At 44.2% G+C, this 17,467-nt stretch overlaps 3 protein-coding genes across 3 annotated transcripts; 2 read left to right on the forward strand and 1 right to left on the reverse strand.

Annotated features, from left to right (window-relative positions):
* The first annotated feature begins 846 nt into the window (after nt 1-846).
* Nucleotides 847-5,996, forward strand: smo (smoothened, frizzled class receptor). Its single transcript, XM_037243652.1, has 12 exons — nt 847-1,499; nt 1,840-2,039; nt 2,103-2,312; nt 2,372-2,544; nt 2,611-2,830; nt 2,975-3,098; nt 3,161-3,253; nt 3,341-3,449; nt 3,537-3,722; nt 3,791-3,939; nt 4,047-4,181; nt 4,534-5,996. The coding sequence occupies exons 1-12, from the start codon at nt 1,256-1,258 to the stop codon at nt 5,100-5,102; spliced, it is 2,412 nt and encodes an 803-aa protein (XP_037099547.1). The 5' UTR covers nt 847-1,255; the 3' UTR covers nt 5,103-5,996.
* A 3,354-nt stretch (nt 5,997-9,350) lies between these two features.
* cax1 (cation/H+ exchanger protein 1) lies at nt 9,351-14,428 on the forward strand. The gene is made up of 20 exons (XM_037242636.1): nt 9,351-9,505; nt 10,053-10,229; nt 10,296-10,435; nt 10,496-10,604; nt 10,687-10,803; nt 10,877-10,938; nt 11,020-11,190; nt 11,491-11,676; nt 11,740-11,839; nt 11,911-12,052; nt 12,151-12,334; nt 12,401-12,500; nt 12,572-12,690; nt 12,761-12,798; nt 12,860-13,095; nt 13,168-13,301; nt 13,365-13,459; nt 13,673-13,751; nt 13,831-13,939; nt 14,013-14,428. The coding sequence occupies exons 1-20, from the start codon at nt 9,418-9,420 to the stop codon at nt 14,084-14,086; spliced, it is 2,460 nt and encodes an 819-aa protein (XP_037098531.1). The 5' UTR covers nt 9,351-9,417; the 3' UTR covers nt 14,087-14,428.
* Nucleotides 14,429-14,529: 101 nt separating this feature from the next.
* Nucleotides 14,530-17,455, reverse strand: klhdc10 (kelch domain containing 10). The gene is made up of 9 exons (XM_037242639.1): nt 17,216-17,455; nt 16,556-16,777; nt 16,304-16,458; nt 16,087-16,235; nt 15,938-16,022; nt 15,801-15,867; nt 15,685-15,732; nt 15,480-15,619; nt 14,530-15,330 (listed from the first exon to the last, which is right to left on the reverse strand). The coding sequence occupies exons 1-9, from the start codon at nt 17,289-17,291 to the stop codon at nt 15,121-15,123; spliced, it is 1,152 nt and encodes a 383-aa protein (XP_037098534.1). The 5' UTR covers nt 17,292-17,455; the 3' UTR covers nt 14,530-15,120.
* Between the last annotated feature and the right edge of the window lie 12 nt (nt 17,456-17,467).

A 17,467-nucleotide genomic window follows, 5' to 3' on the forward strand; every position in this document is an offset into this window, starting at 1 on the left:
CGCAAGAGAGAGTTGGCCCGGTTTTCACTTTGTGTGTGGTCCTGTTTTTTTTTTCTTCTGCGTCTGACTCAAGCAGGAGGTGGAGGTTGTAAGGAGGCCCAGACACACACACACACACACACACACACACACACACACACTCATGAGTATGGAAACAAAATGGTGTGCAGCCATTCCTGTCCAAATGAATGACACTAACACAACCATAGTGGACGTTGTTCTATTCAAGTGTCTCATTATTCCCATCCAGAAGGGTTGAAAAAGAACCATTCAGTTGTAATTCACTTTTTGTTCATTTAAACACAATTTTCATTCAACTTTTGAGTGTAATACAGTTTAATTGAATATCTTATTAATTTTTGTAATGTTAATGTTCAGACTGCATAGTGTTAAAGTGGCTTACCATAATATTATGAAAACCACTATATATATATATATAACTGACACAATATGAAATAAAATATACTGTTTGTCGTTTTACATAGAATAAAATATCCAGATAAAAGAACAGATTGGCATACAATTAAACATTTTGTCTATTGTTATTGTTGTTGTAGTTTAGGGTGAACACAACAATAATTGTTAAATATTTTGGTCATCGTATTTAGCGACCTGAAAGTTTGTCAAAGTTTGAGATATTTTTGCAGTGCATTGAATGTTTATATAAATGCATTGTGTACTTTTTTTTATTTGTTTTTATCTTTTATCTCTAGGGAAGGCAAAAGAGATTATTATTTGCAATGCTCGTTTTTTTACTGCATCTTAAAAAAAAAGATGAGGAAGAGGAGAATGGGGGGGGTTACCGTGGTGGAGACGTAGTGGATGGCGCATGCGCATTGCCACTTATAGCTCCAGTTACACTTTTTCAGATTTTGGGGATGTGGGGGGAGGGCGAATCTCCAACTTTCTCAACATTTTTCCCACTAAATAAACCCAATCACCAACTTTTTGTGTGGTCACATTGTCGACTTTGATCATTTTGAACTGGTTTGAGGATTTTTCCCGAACTCCTAACGATGGAATTTGAAGAGGAGCCAAAGGGAAAAAAGCACGGAGAGTTTCGTGGAGGAAAAACTTTGTTGGATCGTCCTTGCGCTTATCTTTTTGCACCTATCAGCAAATAAGCGGAACTAGAAGAAACATGCCTTTTGAGCCTCGAAGACAATCGCACTATTAAAGCAACCCGATTCCACTTTCTCGTCATTTTTGCACGATTCCTCCTTTTCCGTGCCCCCCACCCCCTCTTGCTCCCAAGATGTCCTCCCAAGTTTGGAGCGCCTTTGTTGGCTTGTACGGGATGCTTTGCTACACCGTCGCCGTGCAGCTGTCCCCCAACGGGACCATATTTGAGGACAAATGCAAAGCAACGACGACGTGCGAGGCACTCAAGTACAATACATGCCTGGGTTCACCTCTGCCGTACACGCACACGTCCTTGGTACTGGCAGAAGACTCCAGCTCCCAGGAGGAAGCATTTGAGAAGCTGACCATGTGGTCTGGTGAGTTGCAACTACAAGCCATTCGTCGTCAATAAATATATTTTGATGTGATTTATAAAGAGATACGGCAGAAATCCCACTACATTGCAATTGTGATGCACGTACGCCCTCTAGTGGTTAGTGTCAGAATAAGGGATAACATCAATATGATTGGATGTGGGGCCTTGGCGTGTTAAAATATTCCAGCAATGCCAAAATATTGTTAATGTTGAAACATGTTTACGTACATGTGATTCTCAGTGTGTGATCACTTGTGGTATGATGGCTCCCTCTAGTGGTCGCGGAAGAATCACTGAATGTTTTCAAGTCGAGTATGAGATGTTGTGATGTCATCTGCCAGGTCTGCGGAACGCTCCACGCTGCTGGTCCGTCATCCAGCCACTGTTGTGCGCCGTCTACATGCCCAAGTGTGAAAATGACCGAGTGGAACTGCCAAGTCAGAGTTTGTGTCTGGCCACCCGTCGCCCTTGCAGTATCGTGGACCAGGAGCGCGGCTGGCCCAACTTCCTCAAATGCGAAAAATTCCCAGTGGGATGCTCGGTAAGCCACCAGATGACGGACTTGGTTTTCCCATCGGGATCACTGATTGTGTTTGTGTGGCAGAACGAGGTGCAGAAGCTGAAGTTTAACACGTCGGGTCAGTGCGAGGCCCCGCTGGTGAAGACGGACATCCAGTCGAGTTGGTACAAAGACGTGGAAGGATGCGGTATCCAATGTGACAACCCGTTGTTCACCGAGGAGGAGCATGACGATATGCACGCCTACATCGCCTACTTTGGCACCATCACCCTCCTCTGCACCTTCTTCACCCTGGTACGTCATTCCGAAATTTGTTATTGTCCAAGATGGTTCTTACAAGTGTTTGTCGTCAGGCCACGTTTCTAGCCGACTGGAAGAACTCAAACCGCTACCCGGCCGTCATCCTCTTCTACATCAACGCCTGCTTCTTCGTGGGCAGCATCGGTTGGCTGGCGCAATTCCTGGACGGCGCCCGTGATGAGATCGTGTGCAAGAGCGACAACACCATGAGACTCGGGGAGCCCTCGTAAGTTCATCTCGGATCGCCTGATGAGAACGTGCCGGAATTAAATATTTGTGTCCCTCACCGCAGTTCCTCCGAGACTTTATCCTGTGTGACCATCTTCATCATCGTGTACTACTCGCTCATGTCGGGAGTGATTTGGTTCGTGATGCTGACGTACGCCTGGCACACGTCCTTCAAGGCGCTCGGCACCACCCAGCAGCCACTCACCGGGCGCACGTCTTACTTCCACATGGTCACGTGGTCCATCCCGTTCGTCCTCACGGTCGCAATCTTGGCCATCGCTGAGGTACGTCGAGAACATTCTTAGTAGGATTTCTGTTATTTGTCCATTTCAGTTCAGTATTTAACTTTAGAGGTCATAATTAAATACAGTTAGTTTTTATCTTCTGATTCACAATGTATTTATTTCTTATTTTTTTCTTCCCCTTAGGTGGATGGCGATTCAGTGAGCGGGATCTGCTTTGTCGGCTACAAGAACTACAGATACCGCGCCGGCTTTGTACTGGCGCCCATCGGCGTGGTGCTTGTGGTCGGCGGCTATTTTCTCATTCGAGGTCAGTCCCGTCGAGTCCCGCCTCAGTCATCTAGTCCACTGAGCATCTTTTTGTCCTTGTAGGTGTCATGACCTTGTTTTCCATCAAAAGTAACCACCCGGGACTACTGAGCGAAAAAGCAGCTAGCAAAATCAATGAGACAATGCTGAGACTTGGTATGTTTTTTTTTTTTCAAGTTCCTAATGAGTTTTTAATTATTGTGTGGTAATATAAACAAAATTTTGTGTTTTTATTCTCGGCAGGCATATTTGGCTTCTTAGCTTTCGGGTTTGTTTTTATCACCTTTGGTTGCCACTTCTACGACTTCTTCAACCAGGCCGAATGGGAGAGGAGCTTCAGGGAATATGTGTTGTATGTTTTTTTTTTTTTTATCACCTCAAAAAATACTTTGTTCCTATATTCCATAAATGACAATAGGTGCTTTGATTCTTCCGACAGGTGCGAGGCTAACGTCACCATCGCCTCCCAGACCAACAAACCAATCCCGGAGTGCACCATTAAAAACCGACCCAGTTTGATGGTGGAAAAAATCAACCTGTTCTCCATGTTTGGCACCGGCATCGCCATGAGCACGTGGGTGTGGACCAAGGCCACCATTCTCATCTGGAAGCGCACCTGGTGCAAGTAAGCACTTGACGTAAAAATCTCACGTTTCTATTTTAGTATGTGATCACGATTGTTCCCGCCCTCAGGATCATCGGGCGTGGTGACAACGAACCTAAGAGGCTCAAGAAGAGCAAGATGATCGCAAAGGCCTTCGCCATGCGGAAGGAGCTGCACAAGGACCCCGAGAAGGAGCTCTCGTTTAGCATGCATACCTTGTCACATGACGGACCTGTCGGTAATCAGCTAATTATCCTACTGAGAAAATTTACAGACATCGAATCTTGGTGTAAAGTATCACCTAACGATAGATAACGTATTTCTCACGCTTTGTTATTTCTCTAGCCGGAATCAACTTCGAGATCAACGAGCCGTCTAACGACATGTCGTCGGCTTGGGCGCAGCACGTGACCAAGATGGTGGCCCGGCGAGGCGCCATTTTGCCTCAGGACATCTCAGTCACTCCCACAGGAACGCCGGGTGAGAATTTGAGCTCCCGTTTGATTGTTCTTTATCTGCTTTTGTATGGGTACTTCAATTGTATGATAAAATATTCTTGTAAAAGTAAAAGTACCGAGTCAACTCCTTTATTTTGTAAAAGTAAAAAATTACAGATTCAGAAATTTAATTACAAAAGTAAAATAAACATTGAGACATTTTCCGGATGTTGTTTTAGCTAGCTAGCTGGATCGCTAACTAACACTTTAGATCCTGCAATTACTTTCAAACGTCTATCTTGTATTCAGAAACCAATCTCTGAAGTCACTTTGCAGGGATTTTAAGTATTTGTACTCAATTGTCCTTACTGACATATTTTGGGTTTCTTCTGTAGTTCCGCCCCCAGAGGAGAGGAACAGGTTGTGGATGGTGGAGGCCGAAATCTCCCCAGAGATGATAAAGCGGAAGAAGAAGAAAAAGAAAAGAAGGAAGGAGGTGAATGCAGCCGCAGAAGAAGCAGCGACGGCGGACCACCAAGTGTATCCCCAGCGGGAGTTTGGTCGCAGTTCGGTGCCCCGCCTCCCGAAGCTGCCCTCCCACCCCAGCCTGGTGGCCAACCTGCGGGAGCAGCAGAGGCGACAGCAGGTGCTGGAGGACGACGTCCTGCCAGGATCATATCCGGATTTTCCGCCTTTGCCCGGTGATGAGCGCTTTTGCCGCTTACCGCCCTATCAGAGCGCTCGGAGCAGCTACGCCCGCGGTGGGTTCTCGGACCGCCCGGAGGACCTCGGCTTAGGCCCGCGCTGCCCGCCCAGCACCTCCTCTTGCATCCAGGAGGGGCTATCAGAGAGAATGGCGCACGTGGCGAGGGTACCCGCTGGACGGCGGGTCGGCTACGGCCCCATCCACTCGCGGACGAACTTGATGGAGGCGGAGCTTATGGACGCCGAATCAGACTTTTAGATTTGCACTGACAGCTAAAGAAAAAGTGCTGGATACTTTCAAAACTTAAGTGCACCTATGTTTATTTTTTACAAATCTTTTTTTTTTGTATTTTTAAGGAAAGGGATGACAGGAGAAAAGAAAACATATTTTTGTACTGCTAAGTCCGATACAGCTTCCTTGGCAACTTTATGATGGAACACAAATGAGGCAGCTATAAAATGGCTTGAAAGAATATACTGTGTAGATTATGAAAAAACAAGCAGCATTATACCATCTTTAAGGCTGGTTTAATTTTTTTTCTTCTTTTAATTAGCAACATTAATTTTTTAATCACATGAAGCACATAGCAATCTCTCAATTTCTTTAATTGTTACTTAAATATCGACACAAAAATCCATGTACTGCATTCCCTTTTCAGTTTTGTGAGCATGTAAGTTGTCACATAGTGGATGTCACACTAAGGGTATTATTTGTACAGATTTATATATAAGTTTGATTTTATAAACAAAAAAAGGGGGCATGAGCAAAGACAATGCTATCATTGTACGCTGTAACCAAAATGTTTTTATTCACATTACTGTAGGTAAATCATGCTGAAGTCATAGTTCCGCCTATTTTTTTCCACACAATATGAATTTATTAGCTATTCTTGTGAGATGTTTACAAAAGTATTTATATTTGTAGCTCTGCTGGTTTCTCAATTTGATGTTAGGTCAGTCCCCTAATAATTTTATTGCTATTTTCTGGCTCTTTAAAGTATCAAGTTCTGTTTTTGTGTGATTTGAAAAGGCTTAACAAGTGTTAGTTTGACGCTTTTGTCCATGTTGCCTCACGACAGTTTAAAGAAAATGTCACTTTTATTATGTGCTCGTTTTTACGTGTAAATAAATGTAATCCTACCCTTGGCTATTATTATTATTTATTCTTTTTTTTTTTTTTTTACCTTGTGTAGTGTGCCTATTGAAGTGTCCATGAGGTGTACCTAATAACAGGCCACTTCATTAGGGAAAATCATGGTCAAAGCTTAACTGAAAGTGAGAAGTGCCACACCTGCCCTCACCCCCACTTTCTGATTGGCTGTTGGATCTGTGACGTCACTCGGACACTCCATTAGGTACACCTCCATTTTCAGATGTACCTAATAGCAGGCCACTTCATTAGGGAAAAATCATGGTCAAAGCTTAACATAAAGTGAAAAGTGCCCCACCCGCCCTCACCCCCACCTCCTGATTGGCTGTTTGATCTGTGATGTCACTCGGACACTCCATTAGGTACACCACCATTTTCAAGTGTACCTAATAACAGGCCACATTATTAGGGAAATATCATGGTCAAAGGTCACAGGTGTCAAGCTCTAGTCCTCGGGGCCGCGTTCCAATATGTTTTCCACCCTCGTTAAACACACCTGCGTGAAAAGATTTAGCTCATTTCACGTTCTGCAGGAGCTAAAACTTTTCACGCAGGTGCACTTAACGAGGGAATCACACGGACACTCCATTAGGTACACCGCCATTTTCAAGTGTACCTAATAACAGGCCACTTTAATAGGGAAATATCATGGTCAAAGGTCACAGGTGTCAAGCTCTAGTCCTCGGGGCCGCATTCCAACATGTTTTCCAAGATTCCCTCGTTAAGTGCACCTGCGTGAAAAGTTTTTGGTCATTTTCACATTCTGCAGGAGCTAAAACTTTTCACGCAGGTGCACTTAACGAGGGAATCACACGGACACTCCATTAGGTACACCGCCATTTTCAAGTGTACCTAATAACAGGCCACTTTAATAGGGAAATATCATGGTCAAAGGTCACAGGTGTCAAGCTCTAGTCCTCGGGGCCGCATTCCAACATGTTTTCCAAGATTCCCTCGTTAAGTGCACCTGCGTGAAAAGTTTTTGGTCATTTTCACATTCTGCAGGAGCTAAAACTTTTCACGCAGGTGCACTTAACGAGGGAATCACACGGACACTCCATTAGATACACCGCCATTTTCAAGTGTACCTAATAACAGGCCACTTTATTAGGGAAATATCATGGTCAAAGGTCACAGGTGTCAAGCTCTAGTCCTCGGGGCCGCGTTCCAATATGTTTTCCACCCTCGTTAAACACACCTGCGTGAAAAGATTTAGCTCATTTCACGTTCTGCAGGAGCTAAAACTTTTCACGCAGGTGCACTTAACGAGGGAATCACACGGACACTCCATTAGGTACACCGCCATTTTCAAGTGTACCTAATAACAGGCCATTTTATTAGGGAAATATCATGGTCAAAGGTCACAGGTGTCAAGCTCTAGTCCTCGGGGCCGCATTCCAACATGTTTTCCAAGATTCCCTCGTTAAGTGCACCTGCGTGAAAAGTTTTTGGTCATTTTCACATTCTGCAGGAGCTAAAACTTTTCACGCAGGTGCACTTAACGAGGGAATCACACGGACACTCCATTAGGTACACCGCCATTTTCAAGTGTACCTAATAACAGGCCACTTTATTAGGGAAATATCATGGTCAAAGGTCACAGGTGTCAAGCTCTAGTCCTCGGGGCCGCGTTCCAATATGTTTTCCACCCTCGTTAAACACACCTGCGTGAAAAGATTTAGCTCATTTCACGTTCTGCAGGAGCTAAAACTTTTCACGCAGGTGCACTTAACGAGGGAATCACACGGACACTCCATTAGGTACACCGCCATTTTCAAGTGTACCTGATAACAGGCCACTTCATTAGGGAAAAATCATGGCCAAAGCTGAACTGAAAGTGAAAAGTGCCACACCCGCCCTCACCCCCACTTTCTGATTGGCTGTTTGATCTGTGACGTCACACGGACACTCCATTAGGTACACCACCATTTTCAGGTGTACCTAATAACAGGCCACTTCATTAGGGAAAAATCATGGCCAAAGCTGAACTGAAAGTGAAAAGTGCCCCACCCGCCCTCACCCCCACTTTCTGATTGGCTGGTTGATCTGTGACGTCACACGGACACTCCATTAGGTACACCGCCATTTTCAAGTGTACTTAATGACGGGCCACTTCATTAGGGAAAAATCATGGCCAAAGCTGAACTGAAAGTGAAAAGTGCCACACCCGCCCTCACCCCCACTTTCTGATTGGCTGGTTGATCTGTGACGTCACACGAACACTCCATTAGGTACACCGCCATTTTCAAGTGTACTTAATAACAGGCCACTTATTAGGGAAAAAGCTTAAGTGAAAGTGAAAAGTGCCACACTCGCCCTCACCCCCACCTCCTGATTGGCTGGTTGATCAGTGACGTCACACGGACACTCCATTAGGTACACCACCATTTTTAGGTGTACCTAATAACTTTATGCATTTTTTTGTACGTGTCAAAAATGTGTATTTGACTACTTACACTTTATTTTGGGGGACACCAGCACATATTACACAACGTAAAACACATATACATATTGTCATATAAAGCAGTTAACCAAATGTCAGATTTGTATGGTTTCATGCCCAAAAAAATAAAAACAAGGAATAAAACACCAGACAAGTTTTAACAGGTTTTAATGTTTATTAAAATAATAATAATAATAAAAGTAAATTTCAAACCAGCAATCTAATTTGAAATTGCAGTAGATATATTGGATAACAATATTTAGGCGTATATGTGCATACACGTTTTTTAAAAATTACTATAAGTGTTATAAAATCAAGATTACCCAAAGAGAAGCATAATCTCCCCGTTGTTGCATAACGGCGCATCCCTTCATGCAATAAAGTTAGCCGTTAGCTTGGAGAAAACGTGCATAAAAAAAGTGGTGTTTCAGTGAGTGGTTCTTTCTTTCCTTGGCAAATCGTAAATCTACATTCTGGCTTACATAGTTCACGCCAGGAGGGAGACGCAACACGTTCACTGACTGATCCATTGATGCACGGGAAGGAAGGTTGTTCACCCATTGACTCGTTCGCGAACGGGAAAGTCAGGATTCGTTCCCTCATTCGTTCTCGCGATAAACTGGAAATGCAAATCACTGACTCGTTCACTCACAGATCCGTTCAGTTCGTGAACGGGAAATGCAATTCACGACTCGTTCGTGAACAGGAAGTTACGTCATTTTCTTCTTCGTTTTGTTTTACGGCGAGGTGGCACCAGTTCAACGCGCATTACCGACACCTACTGGTTGAAGTCATATGAACTGAAAATTCGAATCACTTTAGGAAGTGATTCGTTCACTCTCGTACACTGAAAACATTCGTTCTTTTGAACGAATCGTTCACTCACGAGCCAACACTAGTGGTGTGGTCAAGCAAGCAACGAGTAGAAAGAAAGCAAGGGAAGAAAAAGAAGCCGTAAAAACGGATGACAGTGAGCTGAACATGTCCCTCACAAAGTCCACGCTTTTGACTATACCAACCGCAGGCGACCAGGAGAATTTGAGGAGGAGATCCACTGTAGACGCCACAGGTGCGTTTAAAAAAAAAACAAAAAAACATTTAGTTACCTCTTAGCATTAGCAACAAATGCAATACGTAATCATTGTAAGCAAATTCATTTTTTTCGAGGGTTGGTACTCGTGTTTTTTTTTTAGCGTGTAATCAAAGTCACCTGTGGGAAAACAAACCTGGACTGGAAGCTTGGCAAAGTGTTTAAAATTAACTTTCCATGTCTTACTTGGCATGCTTATTTATATTTAAATGGGACCACAAGCAGTAATTTAGTGTGGTTAAATCCAGATACAAAGCCCTCAAAATTGAACATAATTAACAGCTGGTCAAGTTGGTTTTAATTGAATTCAATTTAATTTTTGTTCGGGGGAAAAATTTGTCAAAATATTCTCCCTTCTTTGTCACATAGTATCGTTAGCAACTTTGTATTGTATGTGTGTCAGCAATGCATTGATAATGTGATCAGTCGTGCCCAAGTCAAGAGGTTGTTGTTAGTCACAGCCATTTGTATGGGATAGCCACGCCCCTTTCTGACCATTTGGCCATCCGTGTTTATTCCTCCACAGAGAATTACGACCCAGAGCCGAATCACCCGTTTCCACGGAAATTATCCCAAACGGCTCTTGCCATCGGATCGCAGCACCCGGAGCTCGTCGTCAATGCCGCCGAGACGCCCTCTCCTGACCCGTCTTCCATCCATTTCTGCCATTACACTCCCAAATGTTTCTTAGCTGTGCACAGAGGTGACAAAGGGCGCACTCTCACTTGACATTTTTGGACAAATGTTGATGTAAATATTTTTAATGCAGCTTGCACGGGAGCACACGGCAATTCGGTGCGCTCCACGCCGTCGCGCTATGGTGAGGAAGGTTGGCATGAAAGCACCTCCAAGACCACCATCAGAGCTGAGAATGAGGTGGAGGCACACAAGGAAGCCAACAACTATAAAGTAAACAGACCTTATATCACTTTTTTAAAGGTAGCATTTCTAATTGAATTTTTTTGGTAGTTTGGCTTCCGAAAATGGAAAGGCAATGTCACCAAGAGGCCCATCGAAGACCAATCAGATGTGGTTAAAGAGCTCTACTCGGATCTCAGCATCGTCAAGCCCCAAGAAGGTCCTTTGAATTCATTCAGCACAAAAAATGCTTTTTTATGTTGTTTAAAATCACTAAAAACATCAATTTTGTTGTATTCCAGGCTCCGTAGTGACCTTTGGGAATATCATTTATGTGATTTTATTCGGCTGGTGGATGTCTTTAACCTACCTCCTCATTTGTCTTGTGATGTTTCTGACCATCATCGGTGCCCCCTATGGTTGGTATTGTTTCCTCAAGATGACTTGTAGTAAATTTCAGCATCTGATTTTTATTTATTTTTTTTCTTAAAGGAAAACTGTGCTTTAAGTTGGCCTTGTACTTTATTTGGCCTTTTGGGAAATCTGTGGAAAAGGTAAGATGCTCTGAAGTTTCCCCTACATTTCCCGGCGTGTTGATGTGCATGACCCAGATTCAGTTTGTTTCCTAACCTCAGGCTGCTGACTTGGCAATAAGATCCACAATGAAGCCACCGAGGTGTGAGGTCATTCCCGAAGAGAGCGTTTCCGAGGACACCAAGGACTCTGGGCCTCTTCTGATGTCCACCCCTTTACCCATTGAGTTACCGTTGCCCGAAGGAGATGTTCGGACCAGGTCTAAACACTGGGTGAGGAGATAGATAAAAAAATTCTAATATATTTGGAGCTGCAACTGATCATGGATCAGCGTGGCCATTTATTGAAGAAACAAACACAAAAATTGTCTGGATGGATAACTACATTCATTCCCTGACACACACAACATTCACCAGGCCTTTTAAAGCCACACACATTCAAAGTCACAGATACGACAGTGGTGAATGTAAATATAGCTCCCCCAAGTGGGGAAAAAAATCACGTCTGCAACTTACATTGACATTTTTTTTGCTATTGTTAATTGATACATTTTGATTATATTTTATTTGTAGTGTCGCGTGAGCACCTACGTGTGGCTTCTCCTGGGCTATCCCGTCCTAGCGGTGGTGCACGCGGTGGCCTGCGTCATATCCTGGCTGCTGGTGTTTACTATCCCCATCTCCAAAATGAACGCCCGCACGATGGCCGTCATCCTCCTCATGGCGCCCGAGGACGTTCACATCCGCGCTCTGGAAAAGGTAACCAGGAATTTCCCCCGTCATCACGAGACGTCAATACTACTCTGTAATTTACTTTTAAAGACGAATCGGTGCGAGGCGAGAGTCATCCTGTGCTGCTACCGCGCCGTCAACGTTTATTACTACAAGTACACCGTGCAAGGGATCAACATTTTTGCACTAAGTATCCTTTTGAAGTCTGAGCAAATTTAGCGTGTTGCTTTTTATTCTCCTTACATCCATGTTTCCTCGCAGATCTCCTTCCTTTCGTAATAATCACGTTGCTAATCGGCTATAGTGACCAGAACCACAAATACTTAAGTTCCGAGACCAAGTTTGCCGCGGCTATCACGTCCATAATCCCGTTGTCATACTACATCGGCATGGGCATCGCCAGGTAACTTGAAAAATATTTTAATTTCCATCTCGATTTGAAAATAGGACCTTCTTTCAAATTCAAATTATGATTCAGCTAATTCATTTTTTTTCTCGCAGCATTTCGGCTCAGAGCAACTTCGCGGTGGGCGCGGTGGTGAACGCCACATTCGGTTCCATCACCGAGATGACCTTCTACATCACGGCGCTCCTGCAGGGTCACCGCAGCGCCTCCAAGTGCTACGAGGAGGTCGTCAAGGCCGCCCTCACTGGCACACTGCTGGGCTGCATCCTTTTTATACCCGTAAGCCTCCCGACTGATCTCAGTTGTGTGGATGAATGCATCACAACTCCTCCCCCCTCCCCACAGGGTATCTGTATGATTATCGGCGGCATTAAACACCAGGAGCAGCGATTTAACAGCCGCTCGGCCGGCGTGAGCTCAGCTTTGCTCTTCATATCCGTTGGAGGTATGTTTGAAATGCAGTTTGTTTCTCTAAAGAGCATAATCAATTCTCTCTTCTTTTTTTTTTTTGCTTAGGTGTTTTTGCTCCCACCCTCTTCTGTAAAACCTTTGGAAGCCTGGTGTGCGAGGGCTGCTACAACATTTCCGGCAACGCCAGCGTGCCTTTCGTGTGCAAAGACTGCCACTACGACACGGTCGGCTGCCGGCGATTCCTAAACTGAATGCTTCTGGAGAATTGTCTTACTTGTTGTCTTTTTGTTGCAGAGTAAAACGGACCCCCAGTTGATTATGATGCACATAGAGTAAGTCAAGAGGACCATGTAGACGTTCCGATAATTCCAAAGATTTTAATTTCTTTTTCAGGCCTCTGGTGTACACCATCTCCCTCCTGCTGCCCGCCGCCTACCTCATTGGCCTGATCTTCACGCTAAAAACCCACTCTCACATCTACGACATCCACATCAGCGGCCAAGGCAGCCACGCCGTCGACGAGGGCACAGCCGCTGCCACCCGCGTTGGCGAGGGCGCCGCTGGCCCGCTCCTCGCCGCCAACTCGTGCATTAATGCCAGCATTGTCCCGCCGAGCCTCGTTGCTACAGGTAGCATGTGGGTCACGTGAAGTGGAATGCGGGTTGATGCTAAATATAGAGGCCATGACATCCATTCGTCAGGTCATCACGTGGTCCACTGGTCGCGGTGGAGGGCACTCGCCATGCTCATCCTGTCCACGCTGCTGATGGCCTGCTGCGCCGATCTCAGCACGGACAACATCAAACCCATGCTGACCAGCTCTTCCATCTCCCAGGTGCTAAAAAAAAAAAAATTATCCTCCCGTCTTTTTATTTAACATCCCTGCTGCCTTCTACAGTACTTCATTGGCGTGACCTTGTTGGCGATGGTGCCCGAGCTTCCCGAAATTGTCAACGGGATCCAGTTTGCGCTGCAGAATAACATCAGTTTGAGGTATGCAGTTTGATAAACCAGAGGCAGACCTGGGATTTTCTCCTTTGGGGGGCCATGGGGTGGTTGGGGATATCTCAGAAGGTTAAACAAATCTGGCTTGGCACCGGGGAGGGGTCTGATTATATTTTAGGGGGGAACAGTGCCCCCGCAGCCCCCCCCCCCCCTTCTAGCTCAGCCAATGGCATAAACATGCTTTATATTATTTTGTCCCAGTCTGGAAGTTGGGAGCTGCATCGCCGTGCAAGTGTGCATGATTCAGATCCCACTGCTTATCCTCTTCAACGCATTTTACGTAAGTAAATTCACTCTTTAAGGATGTCCATATCTATTTGTTATTGTGGCTGAGGTTTCCATTTTATATTTGTTGACAGGACGTGGGATTTGTGCTGCTGTTCAGTGACATCCATCTCTGGGCAAGTATCTTCAGCGTCATTTTGGTCAACTATATCCTCATGGATGGAAAATGTGACTACTTTCAGGGTAAGTCTGTGACATATTTTTTAATCCTTTTGTTGTGGGAGGAATATTCAACCTTTTTTTTTTTTATTTATAGGCACTGCTCTGGTCGTGGTTTACCTCATCCTTTTGGCTCTTTATTTCTTTGCTCCATCCCCACGCGCTTGTTAATATACTCACTAAAAAAAAAAAAAAAAATCCAATCCAGTATTTTTGGTAAGCATGCATAAACTGAAGAATTTCTAATGTTAAGAAAATGTTTAGTGTTATAGATCTTGCCTTTATATTTCTAAATAGATATTTGCTGTTTATACCTGCTGTTCTTTGTTAAATAAGTTTAATAAATACAATTTATCTGAGACTAGTATGAGTTTTCAACTCAACTTTATTGACAACTCAACAGTATAGTCAGACGAACCTTTTGTGTACATAATTACAATGGTCACGGTTAACAAATTAAGTCAGGTGCAAGTACAGTTGTGTGATCAGAATAAAACTAATATCACCTGACAATGCGGGGAACAATTGTAATTTTGTGTGTTCAGTTTAACTGTTTTAATATGTCAACTGTTTTAATATGTCAAGGCACTGCCTGTAGTCAACAATTTCAAAAGTCGGAGAGGGCGTTAAACTTTATTTGAAGAAAAAGCATTTAAAAAGACAGTGCACCAAATTCAGTGACGTGACTTAAAAAAAAGTTGTAAGTAAAAGTTGCAAATTCTATATAGTGATTGATCTCCAATGCATTTTTTATTGACCCTCTCTTGGACGTGATTATGGGGGGGAAAAAATTAAAATGGACTTTTAATAATTACATAAGGTTTTAAAGTTCCTTTTTTGAGATGATAGGTTCATATAACATGACAGTAAACAATTAAGCTGTCAAGCAAAACAAAGAGGCTTTAAAAACTAAAAAAACAGGATCGTGTGTTCAGAGTAGTCCTTTCAATAAATATACATGGGCCATCCTTTGCACAGAATTTTTTAAAAATATTACAAGTATTGAGATAAATTTGAGAAACAAGTCATAATTTGGCAAAGTAAAGTATCTCCGACTGCTGATGACAGGGTGAGGAGCAAAAAAAAAAAGGCATCTTGTCCGTTCCAGGATGGCAAAGAAATCCCAAATTTTCAGCATGAACACAAATGAAGGCATCTTTAAATTTATGGCACAGGAGGAAAGTCTCCTTACACGTCCAAGTCTGTTATTTCAAGCGCTCGATGAGTTCCTGTGTGAGGCCTAGATTGAGCAACTGCCTGGCAGGTAGGTTGGCGAGGTGGGGGAAAGCTTGGAGGAGGCTCTCCCAGCACCGCTCCAACAAGCTTGGCACGGCCAGCCAAATCTTAAAAAGAGATGCGGTCCTCTTGTTCTCATGGATGTTCACCACGCCGCCGTGGATGTACATGCAGCCCGACTTCCCGGAAGGACAAAAAACAAAAAGTAAGTCTAATGTGATTATTTCAAGTGTCATCCAGAAATTTTGCCGAGCAACAAGTAACTACTGCTTCTGTTTATCTTTTCTCTCATTTTTTTTCCCTCTATGTTTTGATGGCTCGTACCCACCGGCGTAACGGCGGCGCAGTGAAAGTAAGCCGGTTCGGGCATCACGGCGGGCAGCCTGCTCCACTGAAACGTGTGCAGGTTGATCTTCCACAGGTCAGCCAAAATAAACTCGCCGTTGTAGCCACCGCAAATAAATACATCTTAAAAAAAGAGAGTAAGTAAAATAGCCCAAAATGATTGCGATAATTTATTGAAAAGCGCTTACCATTTTTTATTTGGACACAACTGTGACATCTTCTAGGAGCGGGAAACCCTATCAGAACCATGCATGTTAAAATACAAAACATCTGTAGTGAAATAATGTTGAAATAGAACACAAACCTATTTTGTCATGAGGTTTTGTTCCAATCTCCTCCCAGGAATTTGTCTCCAGATTATATGCGTGAATCTGTTTCACACAGAATAACACATTAAAAAAAATATTAGCTTAATAGCGCTATTGAATATTTCCCAGGTACCTTGTCTAGAGGGTAAGACGTCCACGAGGTCCCTCCTCCCAAAATGTAGATCCTCTGTCCGTCCTGTGCTATTTCATGTCTGTACCTGTAACGGCGTGTTGCATAACGCTGACACGGTTGGTTGTTAGAGCGAAAATGTGAGAGCATACCGTTCTTTGGGTAGGTCATCTGGAGGGTTGTTGGGCTTGAGGTGGCTCCACTCCCTGGTAGTCAGGTCCAGCCTGTGCAGGTCTGTGCTGTATATGTACCCGGTCGTGCCGCCAAACACGTAGAGAAAGCCGTTTATGATAACCATCGCCTGGATAAGGGATGAAAAACAGCTTAATCTTGATCTGTTAGTCTTCAATGTGGAATAGTAAACATTACCTGTCCATAGATTCTGTTGGGCTTCTTCCCGCGACAGTTGAGCAGGGACCACCGCTTGTACTTGACATTGCAAACGTGAACATCATTGCCATTGTTCTCCCCAAAGGGGATTCCGGTGCCGCCAAATACCAGGAGATTGTTTCCGTGCAATACGGCTGCAATGAGGAAACAGAGGTATCGGTGTAGTAGTATCTTAGCATTTTTATTTTATCTGAGAATTGACTCCATTTTGGAATTCATCCAATGTTTCACCTGACATGGAGGCTAGTTCTGTGGGCACGTAGCCCTCCGTTTGAATCTGATGCCATAGGCCCGTAGCGAAGTGGTACCTCCACAGCTCTCGGAACAGCGGGTAGTCCTCATTCTCTGAGCCGCCCGACTCGTCGTAGTCCGGGTTGTACCCCCCGAATACATAGAGGTTCGTGTTGTCGGCTACACAGCGGTGGCCACTGCGGGCAGGGGGAGTACGACGACCTGAGGAGCAAAAAGGTCACATAGGAGGTGACTTTCATTGCATTGCAATTTTCCATAGATGTTGTACTTTGATTGACAATGGCAGGGGGGGGGGGTGATCAGATGTACCTAGTATTTAACTGTCCAGGAGTGTAGTCACCTGTAAATTTGTAAATACCATTTTTCTCAAGAATAATTTACGTTAACTACCTTACCTGACAACAGCAGAGATGAAGTCATTACACTTAAATAAAAACGTGTTTTCACCAAGTAAAAATAAACACGCCGGTTGTCATGGAGATGCTAGCTTAGCTTTAGCACTCGCTGAAATCTGACTGGGGACTGAGGTGACCTGTATGGGTGTGTGTCTTTGTCATCCAACCGGTGACAGCAGTGAGGTAACCATCATTAGCATGCGTGATAATATTGTTGTTGATCGATCTGCTAGCGTCTGCTCACCGTGTAGCGGCCTGCTTGTCAGCTTCTCGAATTTATTCAACTGGTCCGGACAGTGATCGCCTTGGGCGTCCGTCATCTTGACTCAGTTTTAGCGTGGCCTCTCTCACAACATCACACCAAGGAAAAACAGCTGCTCCTAAAGTTCCCCCTGAGACATGATGGTAAATGATACCAGCGGTCGAGTGCAGCTTCAGAAGGTTTGAAGCCATACACTCATCTTACGCGACAGCCTTGGCCAATCAGAGGACGCGT

Source organism: Syngnathus acus, chromosome 23 (assembly GCF_901709675.1).
Source record: "Syngnathus acus chromosome 23, fSynAcu1.2, whole genome shotgun sequence".
NCBI classification, from domain to species: Eukaryota; Metazoa; Chordata; class Actinopteri; order Syngnathiformes; family Syngnathidae; genus Syngnathus; species Syngnathus acus.

Excerpts from the sequence above, each read along its gene's own strand:
- smo (XM_037243652.1), top strand. The coding sequence starts at position 1,256 with ATGTCCTCCCAAGTTTGGAGCGCCTTTGTTGGCTTGTACGGGATGCTT. Across the intron at positions 2,313-2,371 it reads TCTGCACCTTCTTCACCCTG|GCCACGTTTCTAGCCGACTG; the intron begins GTACGTCATTCC and ends GTTTGTCGTCAG. Across the intron at positions 2,545-2,610 it reads ATGAGACTCGGGGAGCCCTC|TTCCTCCGAGACTTTATCCT; the intron begins GTAAGTTCATCT and ends CCCTCACCGCAG.
- cax1 (XM_037242636.1), top strand. The coding sequence starts at position 9,418 with ATGTCCCTCACAAAGTCCACGCTTTTGACTATACCAACCGCAGGCGAC. Across the intron at positions 12,691-12,760 it reads AAGACTGCCACTACGACACG|AGTAAAACGGACCCCCAGTT; the intron begins GTCGGCTGCCGG and ends TTTTTGTTGCAG. Across the intron at positions 12,799-12,859 it reads TTGATTATGATGCACATAGA|GCCTCTGGTGTACACCATCT; the intron begins GTAAGTCAAGAG and ends TTTCTTTTTCAG.
- klhdc10 (XM_037242639.1), bottom strand. The coding sequence starts at position 17,291 with ATGACGGACGCCCAAGGCGATCACTGTCCGGACCAGTTGAATAAATTC. Across the intron at positions 16,459-16,555 it reads AGAACTAGCCTCCATGTCAG|CCGTATTGCACGGAAACAAT; the intron begins GTGAAACATTGG and ends TCCTCATTGCAG. Across the intron at positions 15,331-15,479 it reads ACTGCGCCGCCGTTACGCCG|TCGGGCTGCATGTACATCCA; the intron begins GTGGGTACGAGC and ends CCTTCCGGGAAG.